Source organism: Phyllosticta capitalensis (genome assembly GCF_038381095.1).
Source record: "Phyllosticta capitalensis strain CBS 128856 chromosome Unknown BKA78scaffold_10, whole genome shotgun sequence".
Classification (NCBI taxonomy): Eukaryota; Fungi; Ascomycota; class Dothideomycetes; order Botryosphaeriales; family Phyllostictaceae; genus Phyllosticta; species Phyllosticta capitalensis.
Window position 1 is genome coordinate 382450 of NW_027117448.1, and position 26508 is coordinate 408957.

General features: G+C 55.1%; 9 protein-coding genes across 9 annotated transcripts; 7 read left to right on the forward strand and 2 right to left on the reverse strand.

Annotated features, from left to right (window-relative positions):
- The first annotated feature begins 1353 nt into the window (after positions 1-1353).
- Positions 1354-2780, forward strand: BKA78DRAFT_28107 (uncharacterized protein). Its single transcript, XM_066885625.1, has 4 exons — positions 1354-1827; positions 1881-1944; positions 2002-2079; positions 2131-2780. Exons 1-4 carry the CDS (start codon positions 1555-1557, stop codon positions 2643-2645), a joined length of 930 nt encoding a protein of 309 aa, XP_066740300.1. The 5' UTR covers positions 1354-1554; the 3' UTR covers positions 2646-2780.
- A 284-nt stretch (positions 2781-3064) lies between these two features.
- Positions 3065-4758, forward strand: BKA78DRAFT_323042 (uncharacterized protein). The gene is made up of 3 exons (XM_066889165.1): positions 3065-3339; positions 3394-3560; positions 3614-4758. The coding sequence occupies exons 1-3, from the start codon at positions 3267-3269 to the stop codon at positions 4313-4315; spliced, it is 942 nt and encodes a 313-aa protein (XP_066740301.1). The 5' UTR covers positions 3065-3266; the 3' UTR covers positions 4316-4758.
- Positions 4376-4922, reverse strand: BKA78DRAFT_28123 (uncharacterized protein). The gene has a single exon (XM_066885627.1). It carries the CDS (start codon positions 4856-4858, stop codon positions 4436-4438), a length of 423 nt encoding a protein of 140 aa, XP_066740302.1. The 5' UTR covers positions 4859-4922; the 3' UTR covers positions 4376-4435.
- Positions 4923-5795: 873 nt separating this feature from the next.
- Positions 5796-6870, forward strand: BKA78DRAFT_28147 (uncharacterized protein). The gene is made up of 2 exons (XM_066885631.1): positions 5796-5905; positions 5963-6870. The coding sequence occupies exon 2, from the start codon at positions 6020-6022 to the stop codon at positions 6698-6700; it is 681 nt and encodes a 226-aa protein (XP_066740303.1). The 5' UTR covers positions 5796-5905; positions 5963-6019; the 3' UTR covers positions 6701-6870.
- Positions 6871-7496: 626 nt separating this feature from the next.
- On the forward strand, positions 7497-8538 carry BKA78DRAFT_323044 (uncharacterized protein). The gene has a single exon (XM_066889166.1). It carries the CDS (start codon positions 7902-7904, stop codon positions 8280-8282), a length of 381 nt encoding a protein of 126 aa, XP_066740304.1. The 5' UTR covers positions 7497-7901; the 3' UTR covers positions 8283-8538.
- A 2581-nt stretch (positions 8539-11119) lies between these two features.
- On the reverse strand, positions 11120-14978 carry BKA78DRAFT_355874 (CNH domain-containing protein; the record flags this gene model as incomplete). Its single annotated transcript, XM_066891980.1, has 4 exons — positions 11120-11287; positions 11336-11767; positions 11822-12249; positions 12299-14978. 4 exons carry the CDS (start codon positions 14976-14978, stop codon positions 11120-11122), a joined length of 3708 nt encoding a protein of 1235 aa, XP_066740305.1.
- Positions 14979-15906: 928 nt separating this feature from the next.
- BKA78DRAFT_333199 (vacuolar ATP synthase-like protein 16 kDa proteolipid subunit) lies at positions 15907-16722 on the forward strand (the record flags this gene model as incomplete). Its single annotated transcript, XM_066890060.1, has 7 exons — positions 15907-15951; positions 16018-16035; positions 16092-16104; positions 16163-16245; positions 16296-16493; positions 16540-16625; positions 16680-16722. The coding sequence occupies 7 exons, from the start codon at positions 15907-15909 to the stop codon at positions 16720-16722; spliced, it is 486 nt and encodes a 161-aa protein (XP_066740306.1).
- Positions 16723-18055: 1333 nt separating this feature from the next.
- Positions 18056-19539, forward strand: BKA78DRAFT_256319 (kinase-like domain-containing protein; the record flags this gene model as incomplete). The annotated part of the gene is made up of 7 exons (XM_066885075.1): positions 18056-18215; positions 18307-18402; positions 18459-18583; positions 18647-18872; positions 18942-19004; positions 19066-19171; positions 19218-19539. The coding sequence occupies 7 exons, from the start codon at positions 18056-18058 to the stop codon at positions 19537-19539; spliced, it is 1098 nt and encodes a 365-aa protein (XP_066740307.1).
- A 754-nt stretch (positions 19540-20293) lies between these two features.
- On the forward strand, positions 20294-22470 carry BKA78DRAFT_256370 (uncharacterized protein; the record flags this gene model as incomplete). The annotated part of the gene is made up of 6 exons (XM_066885080.1): positions 20294-20458; positions 20509-20579; positions 20630-20777; positions 20825-21348; positions 21395-22242; positions 22346-22470. The coding sequence occupies 6 exons, from the start codon at positions 20294-20296 to the stop codon at positions 22468-22470; spliced, it is 1881 nt and encodes a 626-aa protein (XP_066740308.1).
- Positions 22471-26508: the final 4038 nt, after the last annotated feature.

The following is a 26508-nucleotide window of genomic DNA, read 5'->3' on the forward strand; positions in this document are numbered from 1 at the left end:
GATTTTCCAACTATCGGCGCATATGCGGACTGCAGAGTCTGCACGGTTGTGTGGGAATTGTCCTGAGCATTTTCAGGTCGTCGTTTTGATGGGTTTCCCTCTGCGTCGCTCTTTGATCTGCTGCTAGTAGTACTGCATTCTCGGCATAAAGCACTGCACCGGAAGAGAACTGGGCGTGCTTTTCAAAAAGAGGGACATGGCGTTTGGAGAAAGCGATGGATGGATCGCTTGCATTGGCGTTTGCTTTCGGGTCCTGTTCTGATACATCTTGGATTGCGACTTCATTTCCTTCTGTTCGTTGAAAGAGAAAGAAAGATGATGAGTCTATTCGTCTGTTCGTCCAGTCTGTTCGTGTGTTGCGTGTGTCTTTGGATGTGCCCGTCGAGCACTGCGGGCGCATCCGTCAATTAATATTCGCAGGTTCGCCTCCACCAGCCCAGCCACGTGCCCAACAATGACTCTATACCCTGCTGCCTGCTCTTCTCGGCCTTTGGAGACCCTTACGGTTCTTGTCCGAGGCCCAAGGCTGCTTGTGGTTGGTGAGCAGCGTTAAGACCGAGGCCGTTGGCGAGTGGGTGGATATGGTCTATGTCCGAGGCCGAGCTGCACGCCACCCTACCGCCACGTCTGGGTGTTAGTTAACAAGACGTGCCGTGGCGTCTGGATGCTTGGATTCGATTGGTGATGGAGAGAAGACGGCGTTGCTGCAGCTGAGGGTCCCTGGTTGGTGGTTACACAACGGGTCTGCGTCATTAATGTTCCGCCCCGCGTGTCTCCAAGCAGACCTCATTTCGCACTATTCACAATGCAGCAAAACAGAGAGCCGGTGCAGCAATGCAATATTCGTGTCGGGGCAAGCTCAGACTACGACGACACATGGGTGACTGGGCAAAATCCTGATTAACCCAGCCACAGACCTATTCAATGAAACCCAGCGACCAGGTGTTGACTTGTAGGCAGGGGAGGTAAGTAGATTGATCGTCCGAGCTATACAGGATTTTCATCGTACCCATAGAGATTGACACTGATGGAGTAGCTACCTACCCCGCGATCATGCCACAGCGAATTGCATCTCAGCGAATTGCGGCAGCTCTTCCATCCCGTTCGACATACACCGTAGACGGCAGTGTGTTCCAACCTGGCCCCCATCATCTCGAAAGACTTCGACAACAAGTGTCGAGCACGGAGGTGCAACGTAGCCTACCCCACTCTTTTCACCAACTCATGTATCGATAAAGAGCACCCCTGCCCCTATGTTTAGCGGACGTGCACACCGACACCGTTTTATCGACCCCAGCCGAAGGACCGTCGTCATCAATTCATCAAAAAGTTTCCCCAGACACAGGGCCTCCTGCTGTGCGCCTCATCTTTCCCGTTTCAGCTTGCCATCGTGCTCGTTCAAACAGCTCGGCAGATCTTGCCCATCCATCCCGAAGCCCCATCTCGTCGCCATGCCGGTGAGCAGAAACTCCGTGTCGTCGTCGTTCAGGAACTCGGCGCCCTCTCTCGATGAGTCGCTGCGCTTCTCGCAGGAGATGAACCCCGAGTTCAAAAATGGGCTCAGAGGGTATGTGCCCCTCCCTCTTGTGCTTGACTTGCTCGAGTCATTTGGCTTGTCCCAGATGCCCCAGTGGTGTTTTGGCAAACAAACAAAACGCACCTCGCTTACCCCACCGCCCCAGGTTCCTCGACTACGGTTTCACAAACAATCTGTACACCGACTTGACGCTCCGCTGCCAAGGGAGAGATTTCCATGTCCACAGAGTGGTCATTTGCCTCCAAAGCGGCTACTTTGCCAGTGCCTGCAGACAGGCACCAGCACGTGGGGTAATCTTGTCTTTTTCCCTCCTATTCAAGAAAATTGTGCCAATGACCAACAGGGTTCCACTGTCTGTGACGCGGTCATTGATCTCGGGGAAGAAGACAATCTCGATCATGTCACAGGTGTGTAGACAAATGGACCTGCCATCGAAATGGGCCACCGCTGACATTTCAACGCAGCAATGATTCACTTCTTCTACACATACGACTACAGGATTGAAGACATACCAGACTTCGACCAACTGCCCCCTTACCAAGGTATGTATGCCCGCAGGTACTCTCAGGACCCACATGCTGACAGCAGCTCAGAGCTCGTATTCCACGTCGAGATGTACATGCTGGCGGAAAAGTACCGGGTGATGGAGCTCAAGAAGCTGGCGTGGGCCAAGTTCATCGCGCAGGCACGGCACCAAAACGCGTGGCGGGGGTTCCCGCTCATCCTGTGGCGGATCCTCAAGCCGATCCCCGCGTCGGACCGGTGGCTGCGCAGCTCCATCTTCAGCATCTGCCGCGAGCACATCCAGGAGCTGATGGAGGACGACACGTTCAAGGACACAGCCGACCGCACCCCGGGCTTCTGGCGCGAGCTCATGGAGTACAGCGCGCCGTATGTCGGCAAGAAGTACCGCTGCACCAACTGCCGCACCGAGTTCCTCTGCGAGATGCAGCCCGAGACGGTCGGTGGCGAGATGCTTGGTCGTTGCATGAATTGCCGCGAGACCTTCCCGCTGAAGCATTGGGCTGAGAGTATTGTGAGGGATGAGGCCGAGGAGGAGGAGAGGGCCAATGATCATGTCACCATTGCCCGCATGAGCATTGGTTGACGTTTGCGCCGCGGCGCCGTTGGGAAGAGCCGAGGTGCCCGACAACGTCTGATGATGTATGAAAACTCGATGACTGTCTGCCTTTTCTTGGGGTGTTACATTCTTTTAGCGTCTCTCTTTAGATCGTATCGTCATTGGCTTGGCTTCGAGCGATGTCCACACCGCGTGGTGGTGAAGATTATTTGAATGACGATTCATTCAAATGGGTCGAAAGCAGTCTTTAAACTGGCCTCAGAAACTCCTCTTGAATGCTTGACCAGAGGGGGGCATTAGAGCGCCTCGAGCTGGAGTTGAAATTTCTGGTGAGGCATTGATACTTTAACGTTGTGAAACCACAGTTCTAAATCGGGCCTAGCGCGGACGCGGCTTACTCGACGCGCGCGTTTGTCATCCGTCTTGCTCCGGTCATCCACTGCTCGCCATAAATCATTTCCCACGACAAACGTTTGGAGTCTTGACCCTCTACATCTCAATTAGGCTTGCACTCATCCCTCTCCTTAACGCAGTTTTCTCTGGGGGTTGCGGGCCGACGTTCACGAGCTCTAAGGCGCTTTTGGAAAGTTCAACATCGATCTCCCTTGTTGCCTTACAAACAAACCCAATTGGTAACGCATCTACGAAATGGCAGGCCTCCATGAACCAACTGAAATGGCCTCTCAGTCCGATCACGACGTCGAGATGTCAGAAAGAATTGGTATGTCTATCTCCCCACTCAAAGACTTGAATCCCCCTCGCTCATGCATCCTAGACCTCGCCAAAAAGCTCTACGCTTTCGCATCAGAAGGTTTCAAGTCGAATCAGTATAGCGATCTTACAATTCGCTGTCGAGACAGAGAATTCTATGTGCATAAAGTCATAGTTTGCAGCCAGTGCGACTTCTTTGCTAATGCATGCAAACCTGACTCCCCTTTCATAGTGAGTCGAACGTGACACCTAACTCAAACGAATACATTGTTCAAATTGGCCAGGAAGCAAGAACAGGAGTCATTACTCTGGATGACGACCCATTGATGATTCAAACCTTTCTGGAGTGGTTCTATTCTGATTGGTACGACTTCGAAGATCAATCTAAACGGACCTTCCCAAACTTTTCCAGGAAAGAGGCAAAGTTTCTCCTCAAAGCGCACTTGTATGCTCTTGCAGACAAGTATCAGGCATCTCATATCAAGATCAAGGTCGCGCGCGTTATACTTGCGATTCTCGAGGATGAATCAGAGGGAATTTCAGCCGGTGTTCGGGTGCCATTGAGTAGAAGGGCCATTGTTGCATTTGCCACCATTTTATTTGAGAGCACACCCGACTCAGATAGAAGACTGCGCAATCTCGTCTACCTCTATACAAAGGTCAACTTCGCCTGGTTCATGGATTGGTCAGATTTCGATTCTGAGATGGACAAGATCGATGGCTTTTGGAGCGGCTACGCCCGATTCACGACCTTTTTCCTCTCACTGAGTCGCACGTGCCCAAAATGCCTAAGGACGGGCCCGACGGCATTCAAAGACGACTTTCTCGGGAACTTCAAAAACGCGCACATGGTCATGGAATGTCCTCAAGACGACTGCAGGGCACAACTTCCAGTTGATGAGTGGGTCCCCCGAAAAGAAGAAGCTAGCGAGCCGCAGGATGGAAACCCTCACAAGAGGCGGCGCAGCAGCTCATCATGCAGCTGACCAATCCCTGGACGACTGTGGCAGACTAAGTCCAGACCGAATATTGCGACAAAAATGACCCCTCTCTGGCCAATAGCACTTCGGCTTGACTGTTACTGCGCAGAGAGGTGTTGCAGGCCATCAGTTAACACCAGGGCCAACCGTCATGATTACCACCATATGGCTGGCGGCTTCCCGCTGGCTACTGGAAGGTGTTGACATGAAGTAGCGCGCGGCGAGACACCGTCTCTCAAAGGCTTCACGGGAGAGTCCGTCTGATGGAGTATGCTGAATGGAATGGACGTCTTCGGAAAACGACCGACCAAGAGACAGAGAATGCGAGAGAGAAGGTAGATAGAAGAATCTCGACGATTCGGGATGAATTGCAGAAGAAATATCCGCTCGAGAGTTCAGTGCACAAGTCGTGCAGCTCAGCACATGAAAAGTACTCATCACAAAATGGGATAAGTGTATCCTGGGAGTAATGGAGTGCATGTCCACCAAAGTCGTAATTATTGCAGCGCGTAGGGCAATGGCCACGAGAAGAATTCCTCTCCCAGGCATATCTGCGCCGCCTTGGTCGCATTTCTTCCAGCACCCACTGTTGTGGCGACAAGCAAACAAGAGGCCAAGAAGCAACTGCCAGAGAGCATATTGCTTCCTAATTGGGTTAAGCGTAGTCGCGGTGCCGAACTTCACGGCACGCCTTGCAAGCTCCATCTTTTTTCAACAATCACTCTGAGCTGCATTTGCTCCGGTGCAATTGCACAATTGTCGCCAACGCTCTTGACGCAGACTTTTCTCCTTCTCTCCTGATCTCTCTCGCTCCTTCACTGTCCTTTTATTGCCAACTCTTCGTCCCGCTTCCCCAAGCCTCGGAAGCTTGCGCGCAAACGCCCAGAGGCTTCTACCTCAAAGCTCCAACAATCGACACCGCTTCCCGCACATCTTCTCCCATTCTCCAAAGCGCGCGGCACGCGTCCATTGACTACTACCAGCCTCCATCCCGTTGATCCGGGACGCAACACGACCCTCGCCGGATCGTCGCATGACATCATAGGCCAAACATTGGGAATCGGCCATCACAACTCAACCACCAAGTTTTGACGCCGGAAAAGTTGCTCAGCATCCACCAACCAGTCGACCTCAGCCCGTTCTTAGTTGTCAATTCGAAATTATCATTCCCCGTCTCTCCAGGAGTTTATGACGCTGTTGTGACCGGAAAAACATCACGCACGTGCTCTTCCGGTGCCCACGATTGTTTTTCCGTTGACCGTGGAAATTTCTTCATTACGGGCTCTTCGAAGTATTGCTAGTTCCGTTCTGGCTGCCGCATATAACCTTCGACAACCATCAAAAATGTCCAAGGCCTACGACCAAAGGAAACTGTAAATCTTTTCTCTCTCTCAACATCTGCAATCGGCACAATCCTAACCTATCCCAGGCTTGGTAGAAGGTTTGGAAGACTTTGCGACCCAGGGATTCCAATGCAAGGACTACACCGATCTCACGATCCGCTGCCAAGACAGAGAGTTCTTCGTACACAAGTTGATCGTCTGCCTGTATTCGATTTTTTTCAAAAACGCCTGTAAACCTGACTCTCCATTCAAGGTAACCTCGGAGTCCACATGGAATCAAAGACATATGCTTATATTGAATTCTCAACAGGAGGCAAAGACTGGCATCATCGAGCTCCACGAAGACGACCCTGCTGATGTTCAACTAATGCTGGAGAGTTTCTACTGCGAACATTATGACGAGAATCACGAATTTGGTAGCAGACACTATCCCGACCGGCCCGTCGTCGAGGCAGAACGACTGCGTGATGCACGCTTGTACGCCATTGCGGAAAAGTACCAAGCCCCTCACACCAAAGATGATGCCGCAACGTTTTTCCATGAGGGATTGGATCCCGAATTGAAGCTGAGCATTACGAGCTTCATCAACATCGCAAAGCTGGTCTTTGAGTCGACTCCAGACTCGGATAGGACACTACGCAATCTCGTGTTTCGGTATGCCCACAAGAATCTCGCGAGACTCATGTCGTTCAGCCGTTTCGAGTCCGCAATGGGTCACATCGACGGCTTCTGGAGTGGACTAGCGCGATTCTCGACCTTTTACGCAACAAAGATCCGAATGTGCCCGTGTTGTGGGAAGCTACAGCAGAACCAGTACCTCGACTTCATTGCTTCGGGGGGCAGGATGCAAATGACGTGTGAAAATTATCACTGTCGTTCCTCAATCCACAGCGTCGACAAGTGGAACACGCCCTACGACGAGCTTCCCAACGAATTAGCTGTCAAAGCCGAATCCGACGGGGAACCATCTCGTAAAAGACCACGCCTTGGCGACGACGATGCGAACGACGACGACGCGAGCGATGACGAAGAGATGCAGCCTTTTTGATTGTAATCACAGACGATCAACGAGGTTTGAGCTGGGTCTTGATGCACGATTGGTCTAGCGCGCGCAAGTGGAGAGTCCTCAGCCTTCGGATTTCCATATTGCAACATGCGATCTTCCTGCATTTGCTGTCGAACAGCAGAGAAGATACGACGTCGCTAACCATTCATTCGAGGAAGGTTTAACTGGACACTGGAATCTACTCGCCTTTTTCGGTCTTGGTTTAATCTCAAACAGCAAACCTGTTGACCGGCAGAAGTTGGCTTGGAAATCTCATCACACATCAAATTAAGACCACAGTCATCCGGAGCCACCTCATTCGACGACTATGAAGTCCAGGGAATGCGGATTCCCCGAGTCCGAGGTCTATCCACCTTCGCAACAGTTTTCCTTGGAGTTGATTGGGACTTGGAACTTGGGACATGGTTCACTCAGGGTGACAGTTTGCCCAAAACGTCAATTGGATTTATCTCGCGATCTTGGAAATCTTCTCTGATCTTTCTTTCATTCGGCGTCGATGTTGTCTTTTGGCAAGGTTCCTACGTTCCTACCCCTTGAGCCGTGGCTCGGTTACCGAGCAGAGAAATAGACCGCGATTTTGTGCCACAATTGACTGCTGTTCGAGGTGTACATATTCACAAGCCTGCTTTTCGAGTCGATACATACTGTGGCTGGCATGGCAGACGACGGTTTCTAAGGAGCACTCCAACTTGATGGTGTCTCCAGCAAAGAGCCCGACAAACATGCGGAATGTTAAATGGTGTCTCGAGGAAAGAGAGCGCTTAACAAAAATTGCTGCTTGCCAGTCCAAAGAGGTGATTCTGACATTTTGACTTGTATAATTTGGCTCACCATCCGCAGTATAAATAAATTCGACACGTCTTAAGTCTTGCACGCAAAAACTGAACCTTCCTCCCCGTCGCGACTCTGAGCAATAGACGCAGCCCATAAACGACAGGTGACCAAGGCGATTCTTGCTTTCGTTTGGATCAAAACGCCATCTCCTTTGCCTTCAAAATTTTGTTCATTGAATGCAAGGACTCCTGTCCACCAAGCTCGGGGGATACTTTTCAGCCCGACAATCAAGCGCACCCGCGGCAAGCATGACGTCCGCACCACGACCATCCATCAACGAGCATCTCAAAACAACCACCAAACGCCTCTCTCTCCCTCTCCCATCCCCCAACTCAACCAAACCCCAACCATGACCTCCTCCTCCGAGCCTTCCGCCCCCCTCATTTCCCGCCTGCTGAGCCTCCCCGCCGAGCTGCGGCTGCGCATCTACCAGGAAGCCCTCACGGCACCCGACGCCGCCATCCGCATGTACTTTTCGTTCCAGCGCAACCACCGCGTGCAGCCGCGGCTAGGCTTGGGTTTGCTGCGGACATGTCGGCAGATCCATGCCGAGTGTCAAGAGGTGGTTGGAAAGGAGAATGCCGTGTTTGCTTATGCTGATGTAATGCGTGCCCCCCGTCCGCCTTGCTCTTGCCCGGGCGCGATAACCTCAAAAGAAAGAGAAGTGACTTTAACCACAGTCGAAACATTTTACCATAAAAAGCTCGCGCAGAAAGAAGAATCCCGCTAACAAACCTGCCGACGCAGTGCTTCCAGCCGTCCGCGCCCGCCATCGGCTCCAGCCAATTGCCACCGCCAGCCCTCCACACGATCCGGACGCTCTTCCTGGTGCTCGACGTGTCGGAAGCATACGACTCATCGCTGGAAGCGCTACCGTCACCCTCCTCGCTCAGAAACTTCGCGCCGCTGGCGCAACTCGCCGCGCTGCGGCGGCTGCGCGTCGCCGTCGTTGCGCGCCGCCGCTTCTGCCAGGGCCTGCAGTGGTGGAAGGCGCTGCTGGGCTGCGTCATTGAGCGCGTGCCGCCCGAGTGCCGCGTCGAGTGGGGCAGCGAGACGGGCGCGCAGAGGGAGTATGTCGATGCGTTTGTGCGGGCGCCGGCGGGGGGCGCGGCGGCGGTTATGGGGGTTAGGTTGGAGGAGGTGGGCAGGGAGGTGTTGATGCGCGCGGCGGCGTATGCGGAGGTGAGGCAGGGGGAGCTGTGTGGCAAGGAGGGGCATGAGGGGGAAGAAGGGGTGCAGAGGGATGGGTATGGGGTTGTGAGGACGTGGTGACTTTGTGTGATGGTTTGCTCTATTTTCTTGTTTAAGCCTACATGTATTTGCCTAGTTGGTCAGAGTTTAGACACGAGGCTTACTTTTGACTACAGGAGCAATGGTCTCGAGGAGGCCGTTCTTGATATCTTCTCTGCAAACAATCTTTTACCCCTGGTCGCTGCCGAGTCGGAGAGAGGAGGAGGATAAAAGCCCTGAAAACTCAGCTTGATTCCCAAAGTGACATCTGCAACTCCCAATCTCCTTCAGATGCAATTAGTCCTCAGATGAATATTTTCATGCCGTGGTGTGTCGAGCATCTACAATCCCTATGCCCTTTAGCGTCAACGTTTTCCTCAGCACACATATTCCCAACACTCCAACTCACTCCCAACCTCCCAATTATGTCCGGGTAGTGGTCACCCGTTGTCGTGGTAGGATTGAAAAGAGGTCACCTTAAAGTGTTCTACAAAGCACTGTGCAGGGGGTGGGGATACATACCTAGTCCGAGCCGCTCCCGAAGTCCTTCATGCCATTCTTTTTTGCATTTTTGCGGCGTCTGCCACACTTTAGTCTCCTCTACGTCACACGCACTAAGATGACAGTCTTGCACTCTTGTCTTTGAGCGCTTGAGTTTCTTCAAATCGATAGGGTCGTTGCCATGCCGTCATCCTCAACGAAGGTTTCTCTTAGCAAAGGGCAAGACTCTGCCAAAGGCGACGGCAGTGAACGACACGACAACACCCTGGTTTCCAACATGACGTCTTCTCCGAATAGCGCCAGACGGCGATGCGCCTACGGGACAGTCTCTTGGGCCGGAACGCAACAAGAGGGCGAGGTGAAGAGCATGGCGTCAATCACTGACAAGCAGCAAGAAGGCGCGGGATCGCCGCGCTGCTACTAACAACATGAGCAGAAACGGCAAAGGCGTGCGCGGAGAATGTACACTCTTCGCCATCTTGCCTCTGCCCGTCCATGTCCTGTACAGCATCAGAGCCGGCCTTCGATTCACTTCACGCAAAGAGTGTGCAGCGCAGCGTACTGCGGACCTGGATGCTTGGACATCACGAAACCCACCCACCTGCCGCATCTGCCAAAGACCGTACGATACGTACTGTACTGGGGCAGCAAAGGACGACAAGGAGCAAGCGGCGCGCAGCCAGCAGTCCGGTACTGTACAGCCCAGCCCAGCCCGGCCCAGCCCGTCCGTTCTGCCGACGAGAGGGACAGGCTTGACTGTATGGACGAGCAGGTAGATGGGGCTGAGCGAGCAGGCGGACGAGATGAACACCTGAATATGCACCGCTGCTGCCGCTGCCGCCGCCGAGCGACATGGACACTTGCATTCAGCTGGGATGGGAAGCCTCACTGTGCGTGGCTGGCTGGAGTGGGGCGCAAGCCATCTACGTACGTCCCAAGTCCAGCCAGACGGAAAGACTAGGAGACGTGATTGGCGACCCGACGATGGGATGATGTGATGGGATGGGATGGGCGATCTGCCTGATCGACTGTTGCACGAGCGAGATGGATGATATTGGGGGTCCCGTTCAAGTAGCGAGACATGGGGTTGTGTGCGAGGTATGGGGGAGGAGAGCCCGGGACGGGGGGTGGGCGGGGCACGGGCAGCTGCGCATGCGTGTCAAATTGCTGCTGCAGGGCTTGGTTTGAGATGTGCTGCAGATTGCAGAGAATGTTCCGCAGGGAGCAGGAGGAGCACTGATAAGAATCATTTGTCGCGTTCGGGATATGCTGCAGGCGGCGGGTGGATGGATACATTTGGAGGCGCGCTTCATCATCACGAGCACTTGCCGCCACGGGCGCACCGCGACGCGCTTTTGGCAAATGTAGAATTCGGGACTGTGGACAGCAGAGGAGTTTGTGGTAGCAGTGGTAAGGTGGTGGGAGGTATGGTACCGGGTTACAAGTCTCGACAAAATGGGTGGTTGGGGGTTTGGTGTGAAAACCGACGACAACGGACGTTGGGAGAGACGGGAGACGCTGGAAGAGAAAGAGGAGAGAGACAAAAGTGAGAGAAAGGTGGAATACCCGACACACGCGCGCTTTCCAGATTATCTATCAGACCCTGTTCTGGTCGAACAGTACAGAGGAAACAAAGAGGGGGTTTGAGAGATGAGGAGAAGAAGGGTTTTTGGGTGTCGTACAATCAAGCAGAGAAGCTCCCCGAAGTATAAGTGCAACGACGAGTGCATCAGATGCCAAGACAAGCAGGGTATTTTCAAGACCGTTAAAAGGAAAAAAGGTGTTTGTTGCGTGTGACGAGAAGGGGGAATGCAAGCACGACTTCTTTTTTCACTTTTACGGCGAGAAACTCTGCATAGGAATCTGCGGCGGGGGAGAGTGCACTGCCTGCGCGGCGGGCACTGGGGGCAGCTGCTTGGGCTGCGGAGGACTTGAGGGCCGGCTCCAAAAGTCGAGCGACGCAATCGTGTCCTCTCCCATCTCGTCCTCGTACGCGTAGAGAATCTGGAAATGTTAGACGACTTACAAATCAAGGGCCAAGACAAGACTTACCTCTCTCGTCGACGAGTGCAGCATCCGAATGTTCTTAGCAGTAAGAATGTGCACCAACATGCCCGTTTCCATGTGCCGAATTTCAATGAAGCTTGGCTCAAAGGCAAGGATGTATGGGTTGAAGATGGCAAAGGACTGCGGCGTGCCTTCCCAAGTGATTTTCCAGTCTGGACGAGCCCGCCAGCCATTTCGGTTGACAAAGAACGAGAAGTCGGTGTAGCAGAGCAAGAATTCGGACTGGAGACGCTCGATGTGGATGGGCTTGATGTTTTCGCGACGCGCGACGAAATCGAGCGAGGTATCGGCTTGGTCGAGCAGGGACTGGGTCTCGAGCGTCTCGAGAGACACGACCTCGAAACCCTTGGCGCAACCAACACAAAGTTTCGAGCGGAGGAAGTGGATCGAGGTAGATTCGGTAGGAATATAAAATTCCTGACCACAAGTAAGCACTGTCGACTCGGACTTTACGTCGACATCTATACATACCTTGTAAGGCTTGAGCACGTCCTGACCACCCGCAAGCATCCTGGTGAAACCAGACTTCTTGGACTTTTTGGCCATGTTCTCCATTGGCTCGTAGACCTTGATGGTTGTCGAGAGCGCCGAGGTCTTGACACAGCAAACCAAATGTTGGCCGACACAGACGCCAGCCTTGAAGAAGTTGGCATGGCAAATCTTCCTGCCCCTCTTGGCACCGGCATTCTGGCCCTCCTCAGGGTCGAGTGCCTCGAGGGGATAGGAGTACATGGTCTTGTCAGAGAGAACGAGAAGGATCTGGTGCTGCTCCAAGACGTCAATTTGCGTGACGGCCTTGCAGTCGAGGACACGTCTGGGCTTAACAGACGCGTCCTTGGGCCTGCGGTCAGCAACGTAAACACCAAAGTCGGTACCATAGGCCAATTTCCTGCCACCGTCTATTCAAAGTCAGTGACGCGGTCAACATGTACCCCCTCCCATACTTACCAAGCGGCACACAGCAGTTGACGCGGATGGATTGGTTGAAGAAGCCTTCGCAAACGATCTCCTTGGTGAAAATGTTGCTGCGGTCCCGGAGTGTCTTTTGCTGGGTCTGGATATGCTTCATCCACTTCTCCTGGGAGATTTGGGTCGACGCGTAGAGCGTCAACTCATAGCCGCCTTTACCCAGGTGTTTGAACGTAATGGGGTATCCGGCTTGTTTCTGGCTCTCGGTTTTGGCACCTGTGTTTAAAGACGTCTTGTTGGCTCCGGGAATCAAGCTGGAGGATGGTCTTTTGGCAATACCTTGTTTTGAAGGAAGGACCTCGTCCATCTGGGTGATGACCAAAAGCTCCAACGGAATCGGCTTCTTGTAAACCTTCATCTCCTCCTTCTTGTTGACGGTCTTGATCCGGACAAGCAGTACCGCATGGTCGAACAGGTAGGCCTGGATATCGCTCGTGTTTTCAGTAGGAGTCTTCTTCAGCGCACCCTTGAAAACCAATTGGCGGTTCTCCTCGGTCAATTTAAGGTCCACGTATTCGCCCGGTCGGAATTTGAGGTCCCTGTTGAGTTGCACCAAATTAAAGTGATTTTCAGCCTTTCCGGACTCGACGTTGACCTTGGACAGGAAGTCGCGAATGAGAACAATGGCCTTGGGAATATCCTTATGGTCCGGATTGTCCTCGGCGGTATACTTCAAAACGTTCTCTAGGAGAAGGGGATAACGCGCCAATCTCGTGGTCGGCTTGGTAAGATAGCCGTTCAACTCGAGCTTGCGCGACTCCTTCATCCTCTCTACTTCATCAACGAATCTCGCAAAGGCCGGGTTGGTCCTCTTCTCATGTTCGAATTCATACTTGCCAAACAGCTGGTTTGCGCCATACTTGATAAACGGCCCAAACATGGGCACAAACTCAAGAAAAATGTCTCCAACATTCTTGACGACGGGCTCAACCTGTTGCCTGCGAGTAAGAGCCTCTGCCATGCGGGCATTGACCTTGTAAACGTCCTGACAGTTGGAAAAGACTGTACGAATAAACTTTTCGCGACGGTGTTCGGGAATGGGCGACGTCGCCGGGTTCCGCAACGGCTTCATCCAGAAATCGCGCAGATATTCCAAGTCCTTAACAAAGTCGCGCTCCGTGTACATGAGTTCGGAAATGACTTCTTGCCGTTTCTTTTCCTTCTCCGAGATGCTGTCGGCAACCTCTTTCGAAACAGTCATGATCCACAGCTTCTTTTCATCGTCCACGTCGTCTTCGTGCAGACTCGACTTGGACTCTTCCCTTTTGAGACCAGGGTTCGGCTTCATGTTCAAGCGAGCTTGTTGCTCCAGGCGCCTTGGACACGCGATGGAGTAGCAAAGCTTGTCGCGGGTACACGTCGGCGAGTAGCATTCTGTCAGGAGCGTGAAGACGCCGTTGACTTCGGTAGAGTCTTCCAAGAGTGTCTCGCGAAACTGATAGACTTCGGCCTGCGAGTCGCGTAATCTGTGTGCATAAGTAACTTCGTGGAAGAACTTTTGCGCATCCAGAGACCGGCCCAGGAGAAGCGCGAGGTTCCTGTCCGAAGTTCTGATGATGTAGGCAATGAGCTCTACGGCTTCCGCTCCCGTAAAGGCACTTTTGTAAACCAAGCCATCCTTTTCCTTCTCGCCCGGAATCATCCGGTCTCGAAATACTTCTGCGACTCGGGAGAGCAGGGCGGGGTAAACCAAGGGTCTCTCGCGCTGTTGCACCATGGCCTGCTTCGACTTTTGTGAGGTCGACGGCCGGAGCTCTCCAGCTTCGGAAGGCGGGACAACGGTGGACGCCATGGACATGGTTCGCTGGGTGCTGAAACTGCCTTGGCTCGGACTCCTTGTCTTGTTGCCAGGGCTTGCAGCGTACTGAGCAGAGTGCGGAGCTCCAGCGGACGGCGCAGGTGCGTGAGAACCCGGCGGGTAGACACCGTTGGGGTCGCCAGGCTCCTTCCTCCGGTTAGGGATGACTCGGCCACTCATGGTCGTGGTGTACTCGTGGTCCCGAGCAAACGACGTCAGAGACATTGTCCGCTCGTCGGCCCTTTCTGGAACCACCCGTCCCTGCGCCGTCGTGCGAGCACCGGCTCCGTTATTCACATAAGGCTGCTGACGAAACGTATGCGCTGGGTTCACATAGCCACCTCCTGGCGCACCGTACATTTGCGGACGAGGGCCGGTAGCAAGAGACTGCGAGCGAAAAGGATCGGAGTTGAGGGCAGGGCCAGCTGGACCACTGGGGAAGCGCTGAGGGACGGGCTTGTTGCTGTATGGCCCATTTGGAGGCGGGGCCCTCGGATCCATGCGTTGTGGCATATTGTATGGCGGACGGTCCGGTCGCAGGGGCTGCGGGAGGTAGTTGTTTTGTGGATTGCGTGGACCAGGCATGGGACCTTCGCCAGGCCTTCGGGGAGGGTGGTAGCCGTTGGCCTGGCCCGGCCTCATGGGGCCCATGCGGTTCATCATGTCGGAGACCTGGGATGACATGGTGGCAGCGCGGTCGGCAGGACGCTGGAAGGACTGCGAGGTCATTGTCTGAGACCTGCCGGGTGGAGCAGTCCCGAAAATGTTGGAGAAGGCGGCATCTCGCTGGTGATCCGATGTGTGGCCGTAGTTGGGTTGGCGACCGTAATCCCTCCCCTGCTGGGCGCCGTAGTCTGCCATGTGGATCTAGCCAACACGGCGATCTGTGAGGAGCTGCCCCGTAGGCGCCACCTCAGGTCGAACCAAGGGGTGTGGAGTGGTGAAGAGGGAGGTGGGGATGAGGATCGCAGGCCAGGCCGGGAGGCAGAGGGGTAGCGGCAAGGCCGACGAGGCCGCAATCGTGGAAGAGGCCCTGAGTCGATGGACAGGAAGCGCGACAAGCAGAGGGATGGATCGCTCGCGCCGGGCGTGGGAGGGAGGGATAGAGTAGTGGTCGTGAGCCGCGCTCGGAGGGAGGTCAGCAACGAGTTGCTCGGGCTCGGCGGGAAGGAGAGGCGATGTGGGAAGAGAGGAAAAGGAGCCAGGTGGGCGGGAGGCGGGTGGATAGAATTGCGCACCTGGGGGTTGGCCAAGGAGAGATGACGAGAAGAGGTCGAGGACAGGATGAGGAGGAGGAGTTGGAGTTGGACGAGTTGTGCGTCGCGGGTACGGACTGGGGTCACGGCGGCCAAGGGCAGGGGCAAGGCCGGCGCGAGGTGCGGTGCGAGAAGGGAGAGGAGTCTTGAACAAGATGGAATTTGATATTGGACTTGGTGTGTGTTGTAGAGGTGTGAAAAGTAGTTGTCGCTGCCCTCTCCTGGCTGGCCTCTCGCCGTTGTGCTTGTCCAACTGAGCTACTGTATCGTTGCTGCTCTGCTGTGCTGTGCTGTGCTGTGCTGCTTGCTGAGGCCGAGATGCCGCTCGCTCTCCGTCGTCCTCTTACAGGTCCAGAACTGGGCCGCCCAAGCACCCAAGCACCACCCAGCTGCCACCATCCAATCCAACCAACCAACGACTTCGACCTAGCTCCAACTCGCCATCTCACACCTTACCTCACATCCATCTTCGATCATCGCACTCTCGTCGTCGCCGTCGCCGTCCACCTTCTCCACCCTCTCCACCGCGTGCCATGGAGTCCGACCTCACCCCCAAGTTCGCGCCCTTCTTTGGCATGGTTCGTCCCAGCACCCGTCATCCATGATGCCATGATCGTGCCAACTGACGCTTCTCTATGCTGCAGGGCGGTATCGCTTTTGCAGTAAGTTTCTTCCCCAGTTTGTCGCTTCTGTCCACGTTTTCTGACATTGCGCATAGATGATTTTCGGATGTATGCCTCTACCGCACCCGCCGCGCCCCGAGCTCGAGAACTAATGGTCGAAATACAGGTGTTGGTGCAGCATATGGCACGGCCAAGTCGGGCATTGGAATTTCTGGCGTGGGAACTTTCAGGCCTGACCTGATCATGAAGGCAAGCTTGGTCTTGCAGCCGTCTTAGATACAAAGCTCATGGATTTACAGTCGCTGATCCCCGTCGTCATGTCCGGTATCATTGCCGTCTACGCCCTCGTCATCGCTGTCCTCATCGCCGGAGACATGGGCCCTCCACCAGGGCAAAACTACAGTCTGTTCAGCGGCTTCATGCATCTCGCATGCGGTCTGTCGGTTGGCTTGACCGGCTGTGCTGCTGGTTATGCGATCGGCAAAGTTGGAGACATGGTACGATTGCAGCAAGGGGTGCGTCAAGCTCGACTGACAGGTTCAGGGTGTCCGTTCGTACATGCAACAGTCGCGCATCTTTGTCGGCATGGTCCTGATTTTGATTTTTGGCGAAGTTTTGGGTCTGTACGGGTACGTATGAGCTGCTCAAAGTCCGTAGCAGCAGTTTGTTGACACGTCTTGCAGCCTTATTGTCGGCCTCATTCTCAACACCCACAGCCGTGGCTAAACGCAGACGCGAGTCGACGAAAGACGTCATTGAACGAGTCAAAGGAATCAACATGTCGCGCCGCACATGATCATCATGTACAATACGAAAAAGAATTTCTTCTGAGGATGTCGATCAGGCGGGCCAGCAGACGAGAAGTCAAAGGGGCGTTTATTCGGAGTTTTGGACATGTACTCTCGAGTACACTGCAAATGATTGGGCCCCTTGACGAGCAACTGCGAGTGTATATAAACGGGCGGAGTCTTCAGCGAACCGGAAGCTGGGGAGTGTGTACGGCAGGACAATCGACCAAAGGAGCTGTATACTACAGGCATCATCATTCTTGAGAGACGACCATGGACGCCGAGAGATGCCGCACATGCGTCATATGCGGCACGACCTGATGGCGGGCAATGGACAGCCGTGGCCGTCTAATGCGAGGCTTGTCGAAGCAAGTCGTGGCACGCCAGATGCTACGGTATCCTACGACCCAAGGCCCTATTTGCAAGTGAAAGTGAATAGTCTGGTACTGTACTTGCCGTCGGCCATTGGCAAAGCCGTCGGTTGTCGGGCCCCCACACCGGGCTGGGTACATGGGAGGCAAGGCGGTGGGGGTGGTCGTGCCGGAGGTCATGCGCAGCTCGAGCACTGCACGGCAGCGCGGCAGCAGCTGCTGCTGTATCGTACATGTAATCAGCAAGGCTGAGCGATCACAAAGGCGATGCGATTGACACCAAGAGATCTGGGGAGCAGGATTGAAGAGTAGCGGTGTTTAGGTTGGTCTTGGTTGCTGGAGCCTGAGGCCTTGACTTGACGGTTGGCAGTCGTCATTCCCGTTGCCCAAAGGGCCGTTGCTGACTACGCCCATCAAAACACCTGCACCGGCCGGCATCGACCAGACGAAGCTTTCTCTAGCCCATTTCTGCGGCTTATTCTCCAGCTACTACTCCACCTCTTCTGCCTCCTCACCACCTCAACCTCCATCTTCAGCACTCGTCCTCCGTCGCTGCGCCCTAGACGCCCTCCCTGCTCGCCGCCCACCGCTCCTCTGCCACCGGCTATCTCTTCTCGCGCCGCCCATGATCCCCGCCATGTTCTGATTTCTTGCGTCCCACCGGTCACCTCTTCTCCGCGCAACAATCTCGTCACCACCGCCCACTTTCCTCTATTCTGCTGCTCCTCTTCGTCCTCCTCCCACTCACCACCTCTACTACAATCGACCGGGGCAATGGCAGCTGCTGCGTCGTCTGCAATGCATCATCTTGTCCCCCACAGCCTGCGCAGCAACCACAACCAAAACGGCGCCCACAGCACCACCGCAGACCACACCCCACGCACTCCAGACGAGGCCCAGATGCGCCAGCAGGAAAAGCGCATCATTGCCGACTGGCAGGCCGAAAAGACCCCTCTGGATCCAGACGCCGTGGCTACAGACCCGGCCAAGAAGCGTGTCGGCCACTCTTCGCGCCATTTGCGCTGCGAAGACTTTGACCTGCTGAAGACTTTGGGCACCGGTAGGACACTGTTCGATCTTTCTGCCGTTGTTGCGTCAAAGGTGCGGCGGCTACTAGAAGGATTGCAAGCTAAGCATCGTGCGTTTCATAGGAACTTTTGCACGAGTGTGGCTGGCGCGCCTAGCAAATCCTCGCCCGGGCGACGAGGACAAAGTCTTTGCCCTCAAGATTCTGCGAAAAGTGGACGGTAAAGCTTGCGCTTCTCGCGTACATGTCTTGGCATGGCTGACTGTGAATGTATAGTTGTGCGGCTCAAGCAGGTCGAGCATGTGCGCAACGAGCGCAACGTCCTGGCTGCCGTTGCCGGCCACCCATTCATCACGACCATGATTGCGAGTTTCCAAGACCATGATTCCCTATACATGCTAGTCAGTCTCTCCCGGCCGAGGCGACGTCATTGATTGCAAGGTTGCTGATCTGAGTGCGCACAGCTCGACTACTGCCCTGGCGGTGAAGTCTTTAGTTACCTACGCAGAGCACGGCGATTCAACGAGCCGACGTCCCAGTTTTATGCTGCTGAAATCGTCCTAATCCTTGAATATTTGCACGAACGGGAAGGTGTTGCTTATCGGGACCTCAAGCCAGAAAACATTTTGATAGACGCCCAAGGCCACTTGAAGCTGGTCGACTTTGGTTTTGCCAAGAAGGTTGAGAATAGTAAGTCTTGGTGTTTGGCGGGCCGTCCCTTTGAAATGCATGGATGCACGGATCGCTCACACATTGCAGGAGAGACGTACACCTTGTGTGGCACACCAGAGTACCTGGCACCAGAAGTGATCCGAAATACTGGTATGTACTTTTGATCCCGGACATTTACTGCAGGACTGCAGCAAGTTGACGCACATGTCAGGCCACGGCTGCGCGGTCGACTGGTGGGCGTTTGGCATTCTCGTCTACGAGTTTCTGGTGGGCCAGCCGCCGTTTTGGGACCAGAATCCCATGAGGATATACGAACAGTAAGTCTCCTTGGCCGTATCCTTGGTCTTTGCTGACAGTCGGCAGAATCGTCGAGGGAAGAGTGCGCTATCCCAGCGCAATGTCGCCAGATGCCCGCGACCTAATTGGGAGACTTTGCACCGTGGACACTTCGAAACGCCTTGGAAACATCAAAGGTGGCGCAGCAGCCGTCAAGGCGCATCCGTGGTTCCGGCACATTGACTGGGACGCGCTCTACCACCACAGAGTGCGAGGTCCGATAATTCCACATTTGAGAGGACCAGCCGACACGAGGAATTTTGACGAGTACGACCCGGAACCCGAGGGTCGAGCGCCGTACACGCCAGAGATGGCGGCCAAGTACGACGACGCATTCAAGGACTTTTGAGGGGCAAAAGGGTAATGTTGCTGCGGCGTACATTAGCATATCCCTGGGGTGTTGAGGGGAGAGGGTAGCTGTTTTGTGACTTGCACGACTGACGATGTGCTTCTTCATTTGGTGTTCTTTTGGGATTGGACTGGCGGCGGGTTTTTGATACCTTTTTACCTAGCACGCACATTGGGTACAGCATTAGTTGCGATGATTGTATAGTGTACTTAGTCATGTGGGGCTACGCATAGACGACCAGCATGCGTGGCAGCAGACAAGAAGGAGGAGAAACGAAATGGCGGCGTTTTGGGTCTGGGAGGAGCAAACAAGCGAGCGAGCGAGCGACTGGAGCGAGTAGATATTTCATGTCTTGTGTCAAGGGATGGAGCATTTCCGGTTGTTGGTGTGAGTCCATGTCTGCCGGGTTGGCAGGGATGGGATGCCGGAAGCAGCATTCTCCCGTGCAGTCTGGCGTGATTGGAGACAGTCACGATAGGTGAAGTGACATGATCTCAGCGCACGACCTGGAGAGGACCAGAGACCCCACGGGCCTGTCAGGTCGCGCAGTATGTCATCCGGCAACGTCAAGGGCCAGAATCCCCGCCTCTTCGGAAATGCCCCCTGGGTTGCCCCGCATTGGCATTGGATCAAGTCATTGCTCTCCACTGCTGGCACACCAAACAACCTCCGGCCCTCAACCTTACTCCTAGATCCTCTCCTGTCGCTACCCTACCCCTCGCGCATGTCCTTGCCGAGATAGCCCGCGAGCACCATGCTTCCCTCATTGGCCTGTAGAAGAGCCTCGACTAAGAGAGGCCAATCCTCGGCTTGCCCAAAGGGGCAACTGTGGCGCCTGTGGCTCCCGCCGCCACACCACAACAACCGCCCGAGGCATGCCTCTGGTTTGACCACATCGCACACACGAGGGCCGACTGCGGTATGCATCGTGCAATCAATCCCATCATCGTCCACTCTGACTCCTTGTAGCCCGCCTTGCTGGAGCAGACCATTGGCCAGTACTTTTCGTCCACCGTGGCCAAGTACGGAGATCGCCCAGCGTAAGCCCTCACACGTGCCCCCCAAACAAACACCGCTAACCCCAAGACAGCGTCATTGCTCACCACCAAGAAACGACCCTCTCTTACGATGCTCTCGACCGCGCCAGCAATGCCCTCGCGCGTGGTCTGCAATCCCTCAATGTCCAAAAAGGAGACCGCGTGGCCGTCAGCCTTGGCAACAACGTCGAGCACGTCACTGTACCTCTCCCATTCCGTCTCTCAGTACACCTCTCTAACCTGTACAGGCAACCTTTGCTCTGGCAAAACTCGGCGCCATTCTTGTTCCGCTGAATCCGGCCTTTACCGTGACCCAAGTCGCGGCGGCCATAACCCATCTCGAAGCAAGTCACCTGATTATAGGCACCGAGACGCATCTGCCGTTCAAAGATCCGCGATCAAACGCGCCGCTATTAGAGCATCTGGTGCCGAATCTTCGCTCCAGCGCCAAAATCGAGTCGGCACTCGTGCCATCGCTCAAGGGCGTCGTGGTCGTCGACAACTCCAAGGGCCGCGTTGAGATTGACGACTTTCGCAGCTTGACCAGATATCAAGACGTCGTCTCCGAGGGCCCGTCGGCAGAAAGATATCTCCCCGATCAGGGGCTACATCACGACGAAATCATCAACATTCAATTCACTTCTGGCACGACGAGCACGCCCAAGGCCGCCTGTTTGACGCATCGAAATGTTTTGAATAATGGAAAGAGCATCGGAGACCGGTTGAAGCTGACGGCAGAAGATGCTGTATGTTGTCCGCCACCTCTGTTCCAGTAAGTCTTGACATTGCCCTCGTCCAAACTCCTCTCACCATCTCAGCTGCTTCGGCTGCGTCCTCGGTCTCCAAGCAACCAGCACCCACGGCGCCGCCATTGTCTTTCCCAGCGAATGCTTCGACCCCCTCGCCACCCTCACTGCCGCCGCCGAGTACCGCTGCACCGCCCTGTACGGTGTGCCGACCATGTTCCTCGCCGAACTCGACCTAATGGAGACGATGCCCTCGGCACGCGCGCTGGCTCAAATGACGCAGTTCCGGACCGGCATCGCAGCAGGGTCCGCCGTGCCCGCCGAGCTGATTCGCAAGCTCAAGTCCGAGCTGTATCTCGACAAGCTCACCAACTGCTACGGCATGACCGAGACGTCGCCCGTGTCGCTCATGACGGCGCCGTCCGACACCTTTGCCAAGCGCGTCAACACGGTGGGCAAGCCGCTTCCGCACGTCTCGGTCAAGATCGTCGACCCGACCGACCGCACGCGCGTCGTGCCCGTCGGCTCCAAGGGCGAGGTCGTCGTCTCGGGCTACCTGACGATGCGCGGCTACTGGAACGACGCCGGCCGCACGGCCGAGGCCCTCGTCCCGGACGACAAGGACCCTTCGATCGTGTGGATGCACACGGGCGACGAGGGCGTCATGGACGCCGACGGCTACGTCGCCATCACCGGCCGCATCAAGGACCTGATCATCCGCGGCGGCGAAAACATCTCGCCGCTCGAGGTCGAGAGCTGCCTGCTGGCGTGCGACGGCGTTGCCGAAGCGGCCGTCGTCGGCCTCCCGGACGAGCGCTACGGCGAGTGCGTTGCGGCGTTTGTGGTGAAGCGCGAGGGGACGACGTTGGAGGCGCAGGACGTGAGGGAGTGGGTCCGGGGGCGGTTGAGTGCGCATTTAAGTTCGTTTGCCCCATTCTCTCTCCTCGCCCCTTTCCAAATCCTCTCAACCCCTCATCACGTCCCATCAAGCGAGAAGATTATCGACTAACCTGCCTTGAACAGTCCCCAAATTCGTCTTCTGGACCGACCCAAAAAGTCTTCCCAAGACGGCCAGCGGCAAGGTGCAAAAGTACAAGCTAAAGGAAACGGGCCTCGACTTGCTGCAGCAGGGCAAGGGGCTCGAATGAACGAGACAAAACCAACCTGATCTTTTTTTTTTTTTTTTTTCTCCTCCATCGTCGACATCATCATCATCATCATTACTGCACTGCGCTGCGTACGCTGCCACGTTTAGCCCCAGAAAAGAGGGGCTGGCACAAAGGCAGGCAGGCAGACAGACATTTTCCTTTTGTCAGCGTTTCGGCATTTCGTTGCAAGGTCTCTTTCTTTCGGTTTTCGTTTTGTTCGTCTGGCTTTTTGTTTCGGAATTCTTTCTTGCCGGAGTGAGGAGTGAGGAGTGAAGGAGTGAGGGGAGTCCTGTCGTCATGACGAGCGAATGAACGAACGAGCGAGCGAGCGTCCTCCCTCGGCGTCTTTGTCCGCGTCAGGTATTTGGTAGTCGATGGAATTGAATTGTGCAGAGGGGCTTGTACTCGCCAGCGGAGAGACAATTGTTGGACGCCACTGTTTGTTTGGTTTGGTTTGGTGGATTACGGCTTGCGTCGCGTCAGAGCGAGGAGAGGGAGATGGCTTCGTCACAACCACCTTGCGATGGTCAAGGGGAATGGAAGCAAGAGGAAGAGCGCAAGAGAGAGAGAGAGAGAGAGAGGATCGAGCGTCTTTGTACATACATACATACACACATGCTCACACGAGCAGCAGACGGGTTGAGTTGAGCGGTGAGAGAGAAAGGGGAGACGAGACCGACCTGACCGACCTAACTAAACACGCATCCAACTACATCGATCAACGTTTCATCTCGTCGTGCAAAGCAAACACAATAATCCAACCGCCTGTCTGGCATTTAGCCGCGTGCCACCACAGTCACTGACTGTTGCAATACCCCCACCCACCTCATCTCTTCCCCCCCTTTCTTCCCCTCTCCACTACCACACAAGAAAACCAGAAAACCAGAAACCCAAACGTTGATCCCCACCCTCCACACAAACACATCCAAGATAAAAAGATGGAACAAGCCCGACAGAGGGGGGGGGGGGGGGGGGGGGGATGGGGAAGGGGTCCTGGTCAAGTGAGCGAGGGTTGGATGAGCAAGTGGGGTGTAAGGAGTAGGGACGGACAGGGCAGAGGAAACGGAACGAAGGCAATGTTTAGAGGATGATGGGAGGAGGAGCAGAAGAGAAGAGAAGAGAAGAGAAGAGAGGCAAGGGTGGATGGATGGACGGATCAGCTTGGGTCGATTCGGTTGATTCGGTTGACTCGGTCCAGGGGGAGGGAGAGGGGGAGAGGGGGAGAGAAGAAAGAGGAGAACACGGTATAGACAAGATAAACATAACGATCAAGGTTCTCCCGCTTCACCGCGTGGTGTAGCAGTAGCAGTAGCAGTAGCAGTAGCAGTAGCAGTAGCAGTGCGTTGCAGTGTTTTGGGGGCAAAAGAAATTCCATTTCCACACGCCACAATCCTGCTACCTTATAAACCTGCTATCTGCTACAAAAACCGATGTATTGTGCAGTAGCAAGCAAGCAGCGCACTCCACTCCACTCCACTCCCTACGTACGCATTGCGGACGACGCCGTGCGTCAGTCAGTCAGCCAGCCAGCCAGCAGCTCATGGTGCCTACCTTGATGTAGGAGCGTGAGAGCGCAGGCCTCTAGCGACGTCACAAACAACCAACACAAATGCCTAGCGGTTTGGCGGGTCGTCTCTGGGTCGACCGTACCGTACCGTACCGCACCGTGATGGCGGCACATGCATGGGTACATGTATGTATGGAAGACGCAAAACACTTGGTCGAGCGGCGCTTTTTACCCCTTTTACGAATCAACTGGGTTGCGGCACTGCTGCTGCTGCTGCTCCTACGAGTTTGGATGCTGATGCATGTGTTGTGCGATTTTGAGGAGGGAGCGAGTGTTTATCTTGTCGTTCTGCCTGCTGGTTTGGTCGGGTCTGGTCTGCCACAACTACCACCGCCGCTACCACCACTACCACCACTACTACCACCATACAGGCACGCAGGCACGCACGTCTCTGGTCAAAGCGGTTTGATCAGCTCAGGGAGGGCAGCCAGCCGGCAAGCGCAGACACTACTGGGCTGCAGTCCGTTGCATGCTCAGCCTGCCTGCCTGCAACGCTGCTGCAACAGTGACTGTCCATCTCGTCTCGAGCCACCCAAGAATGATCCGTAGACTATGACGGGGAACAAGAAAGAGAGGCATTTTCCGCCACATCAAATAGAGTGGTGGAGTGCAGACACGGACAAGAATGCGCGGCGGCGGCGCGGAGGTAGGGTTGATAGGGCGGCGGTTGGGGCAGCGGTTGGGGCGGACGGGTGGGTCGCGGGTGTTTGGGGAGGTGTTTGAGGGATGACGGACCGCGAGGAAGGGTGGGGGGGGGGGGGGGGGAGGGGAGCAAGAGGGAGAATGGAAGTGAGAAAAATGTAAAGGGGAACACTTGTTACAGGTGAAGTTTGCGGTGCTTTTTTTTCTGTTTCAGATGGGGCAGAGTTTTACGGTGACGGGTGGCAGATGTGGTTCGTATTGTTTGCGCGTACATGGGAGGGAGTGGTGATGATGTGGTGATGAGAAGAAGTGGTGGTTGTGCTTGTCATCAGGAGACATGGACAGCTGACGTTCAACGCAGATGGAGATGAGGAGACAGATTCGACATTCATGATGCACAAGTCTCAGGTTGCGAGAGAAAAGAACCTCAATGTTTTTTTCCAGATAGACTCGACGCTAGGTAGGGGTCTCTCACCATGAGCATCGGCGATAACCTCGCCAAGCAGGCTCTGCCCTGGTTAGACGGGGAGGTCCCCTGCTACGCGGGCTTCGGGCGCGCGGTCCCGCTCGTCTTGTCCATGCTCTTTTGGTGAGGTGTCGCAACAGGCATCGAGCTGGTAGAAGACTGCCGAGAACTGTTGGCGCTGCCTGTGCCTGTGCCTGTGCTGCTGCTGCTGTTAGCAACGGCGACGACAACGGCGCTCTGCTTCTTCTTCTTTGAGGCGAGGCGGCGCATGGGCAAGGTCGAGTAGGTGCGCGACCGCAGGCGGCGTTTCGGCTGAAAGGAGGGCGACGGGTAGCGCGGGTGCTGAAGCTGAGATTCAGGCACAGCCGCAGCAGCAGCGTCTTGGGGCATTGCGAAGGAACAAATGAGCGAGACTGAATGACTAGACATGAAGGCGGAGGGAGCTTTATGACTGATAACAACCCACAAAGCGCAGAAAATGGGGTGGCGCGGTGGCTGGTGTTGAGACGCCGGGAGGATTTGGCGCCTGAGCTACCCAATGCGGCAATTGACGATGGATGGTCGAGGAAAAGGGTTGCATGGCGACTATTGGCTGGTGGACTATGTTCCTGGCAGCGTGTTTGCAGGATCCCGGGCAACGCAAAGACAGCTAAGGTTCTGTCAGGTAGGCTAGGCGCATGTCAGGACGACCCCTTTTTTGCGATTTAAATGTTGTTTTCTCACCAGATTCCATTGGAGAGAGGTGGAATGGATTGAGGCCGGTGTGATTTGCGGACAGCGACGGCCGCAGCCGAGCGATAAACAGGCTCTGGGCCGAACCGACAACCCTAAGAGAGGAGCAGTGATTGGCCCCCGAGGAATGGAAGAGTCGGGATGAGGCCTGAGGAGGTGCGTCACTGTGCATGTCATGTGGTGGTGTTGGGCGCCCATGGACAAGCGGCGGGCCGTCTCGCTTTGCCGTTGAAACCGGCGCAGTACGGGGGAAACCTGGGCTGGCCGTGGATGTTGGGCTGTTGAAGCACCCAAGCTGATGCATCGGGAGATGGTGGTGTTCGAGAAGGTCGACGACTGACCGGTGGAGGCCATGGTGTTTCGCATGATAGGCTGTTTCGGCAGTAAGCAATACGTCAAGAGAGACTTGTCGAGTGCATGCAGGCAGCAGATGCAGAGCAAGGCCTGCAGTTCCACTTGCTCAAAACCCTCGACGTCTGCTGCTGCACCCCCATCTCCCCGCTTTTCGCCCTTTTCGTCTTCTCTTCTTCCTCACTTCTTCAACACCTTTCATCTCCCATCGCATTCCATCGCCGTCGACTCCTCCTCCTCCTCCTCGCAGCTCACGAGTCTGTCTTGGTGTGGCGCCGCT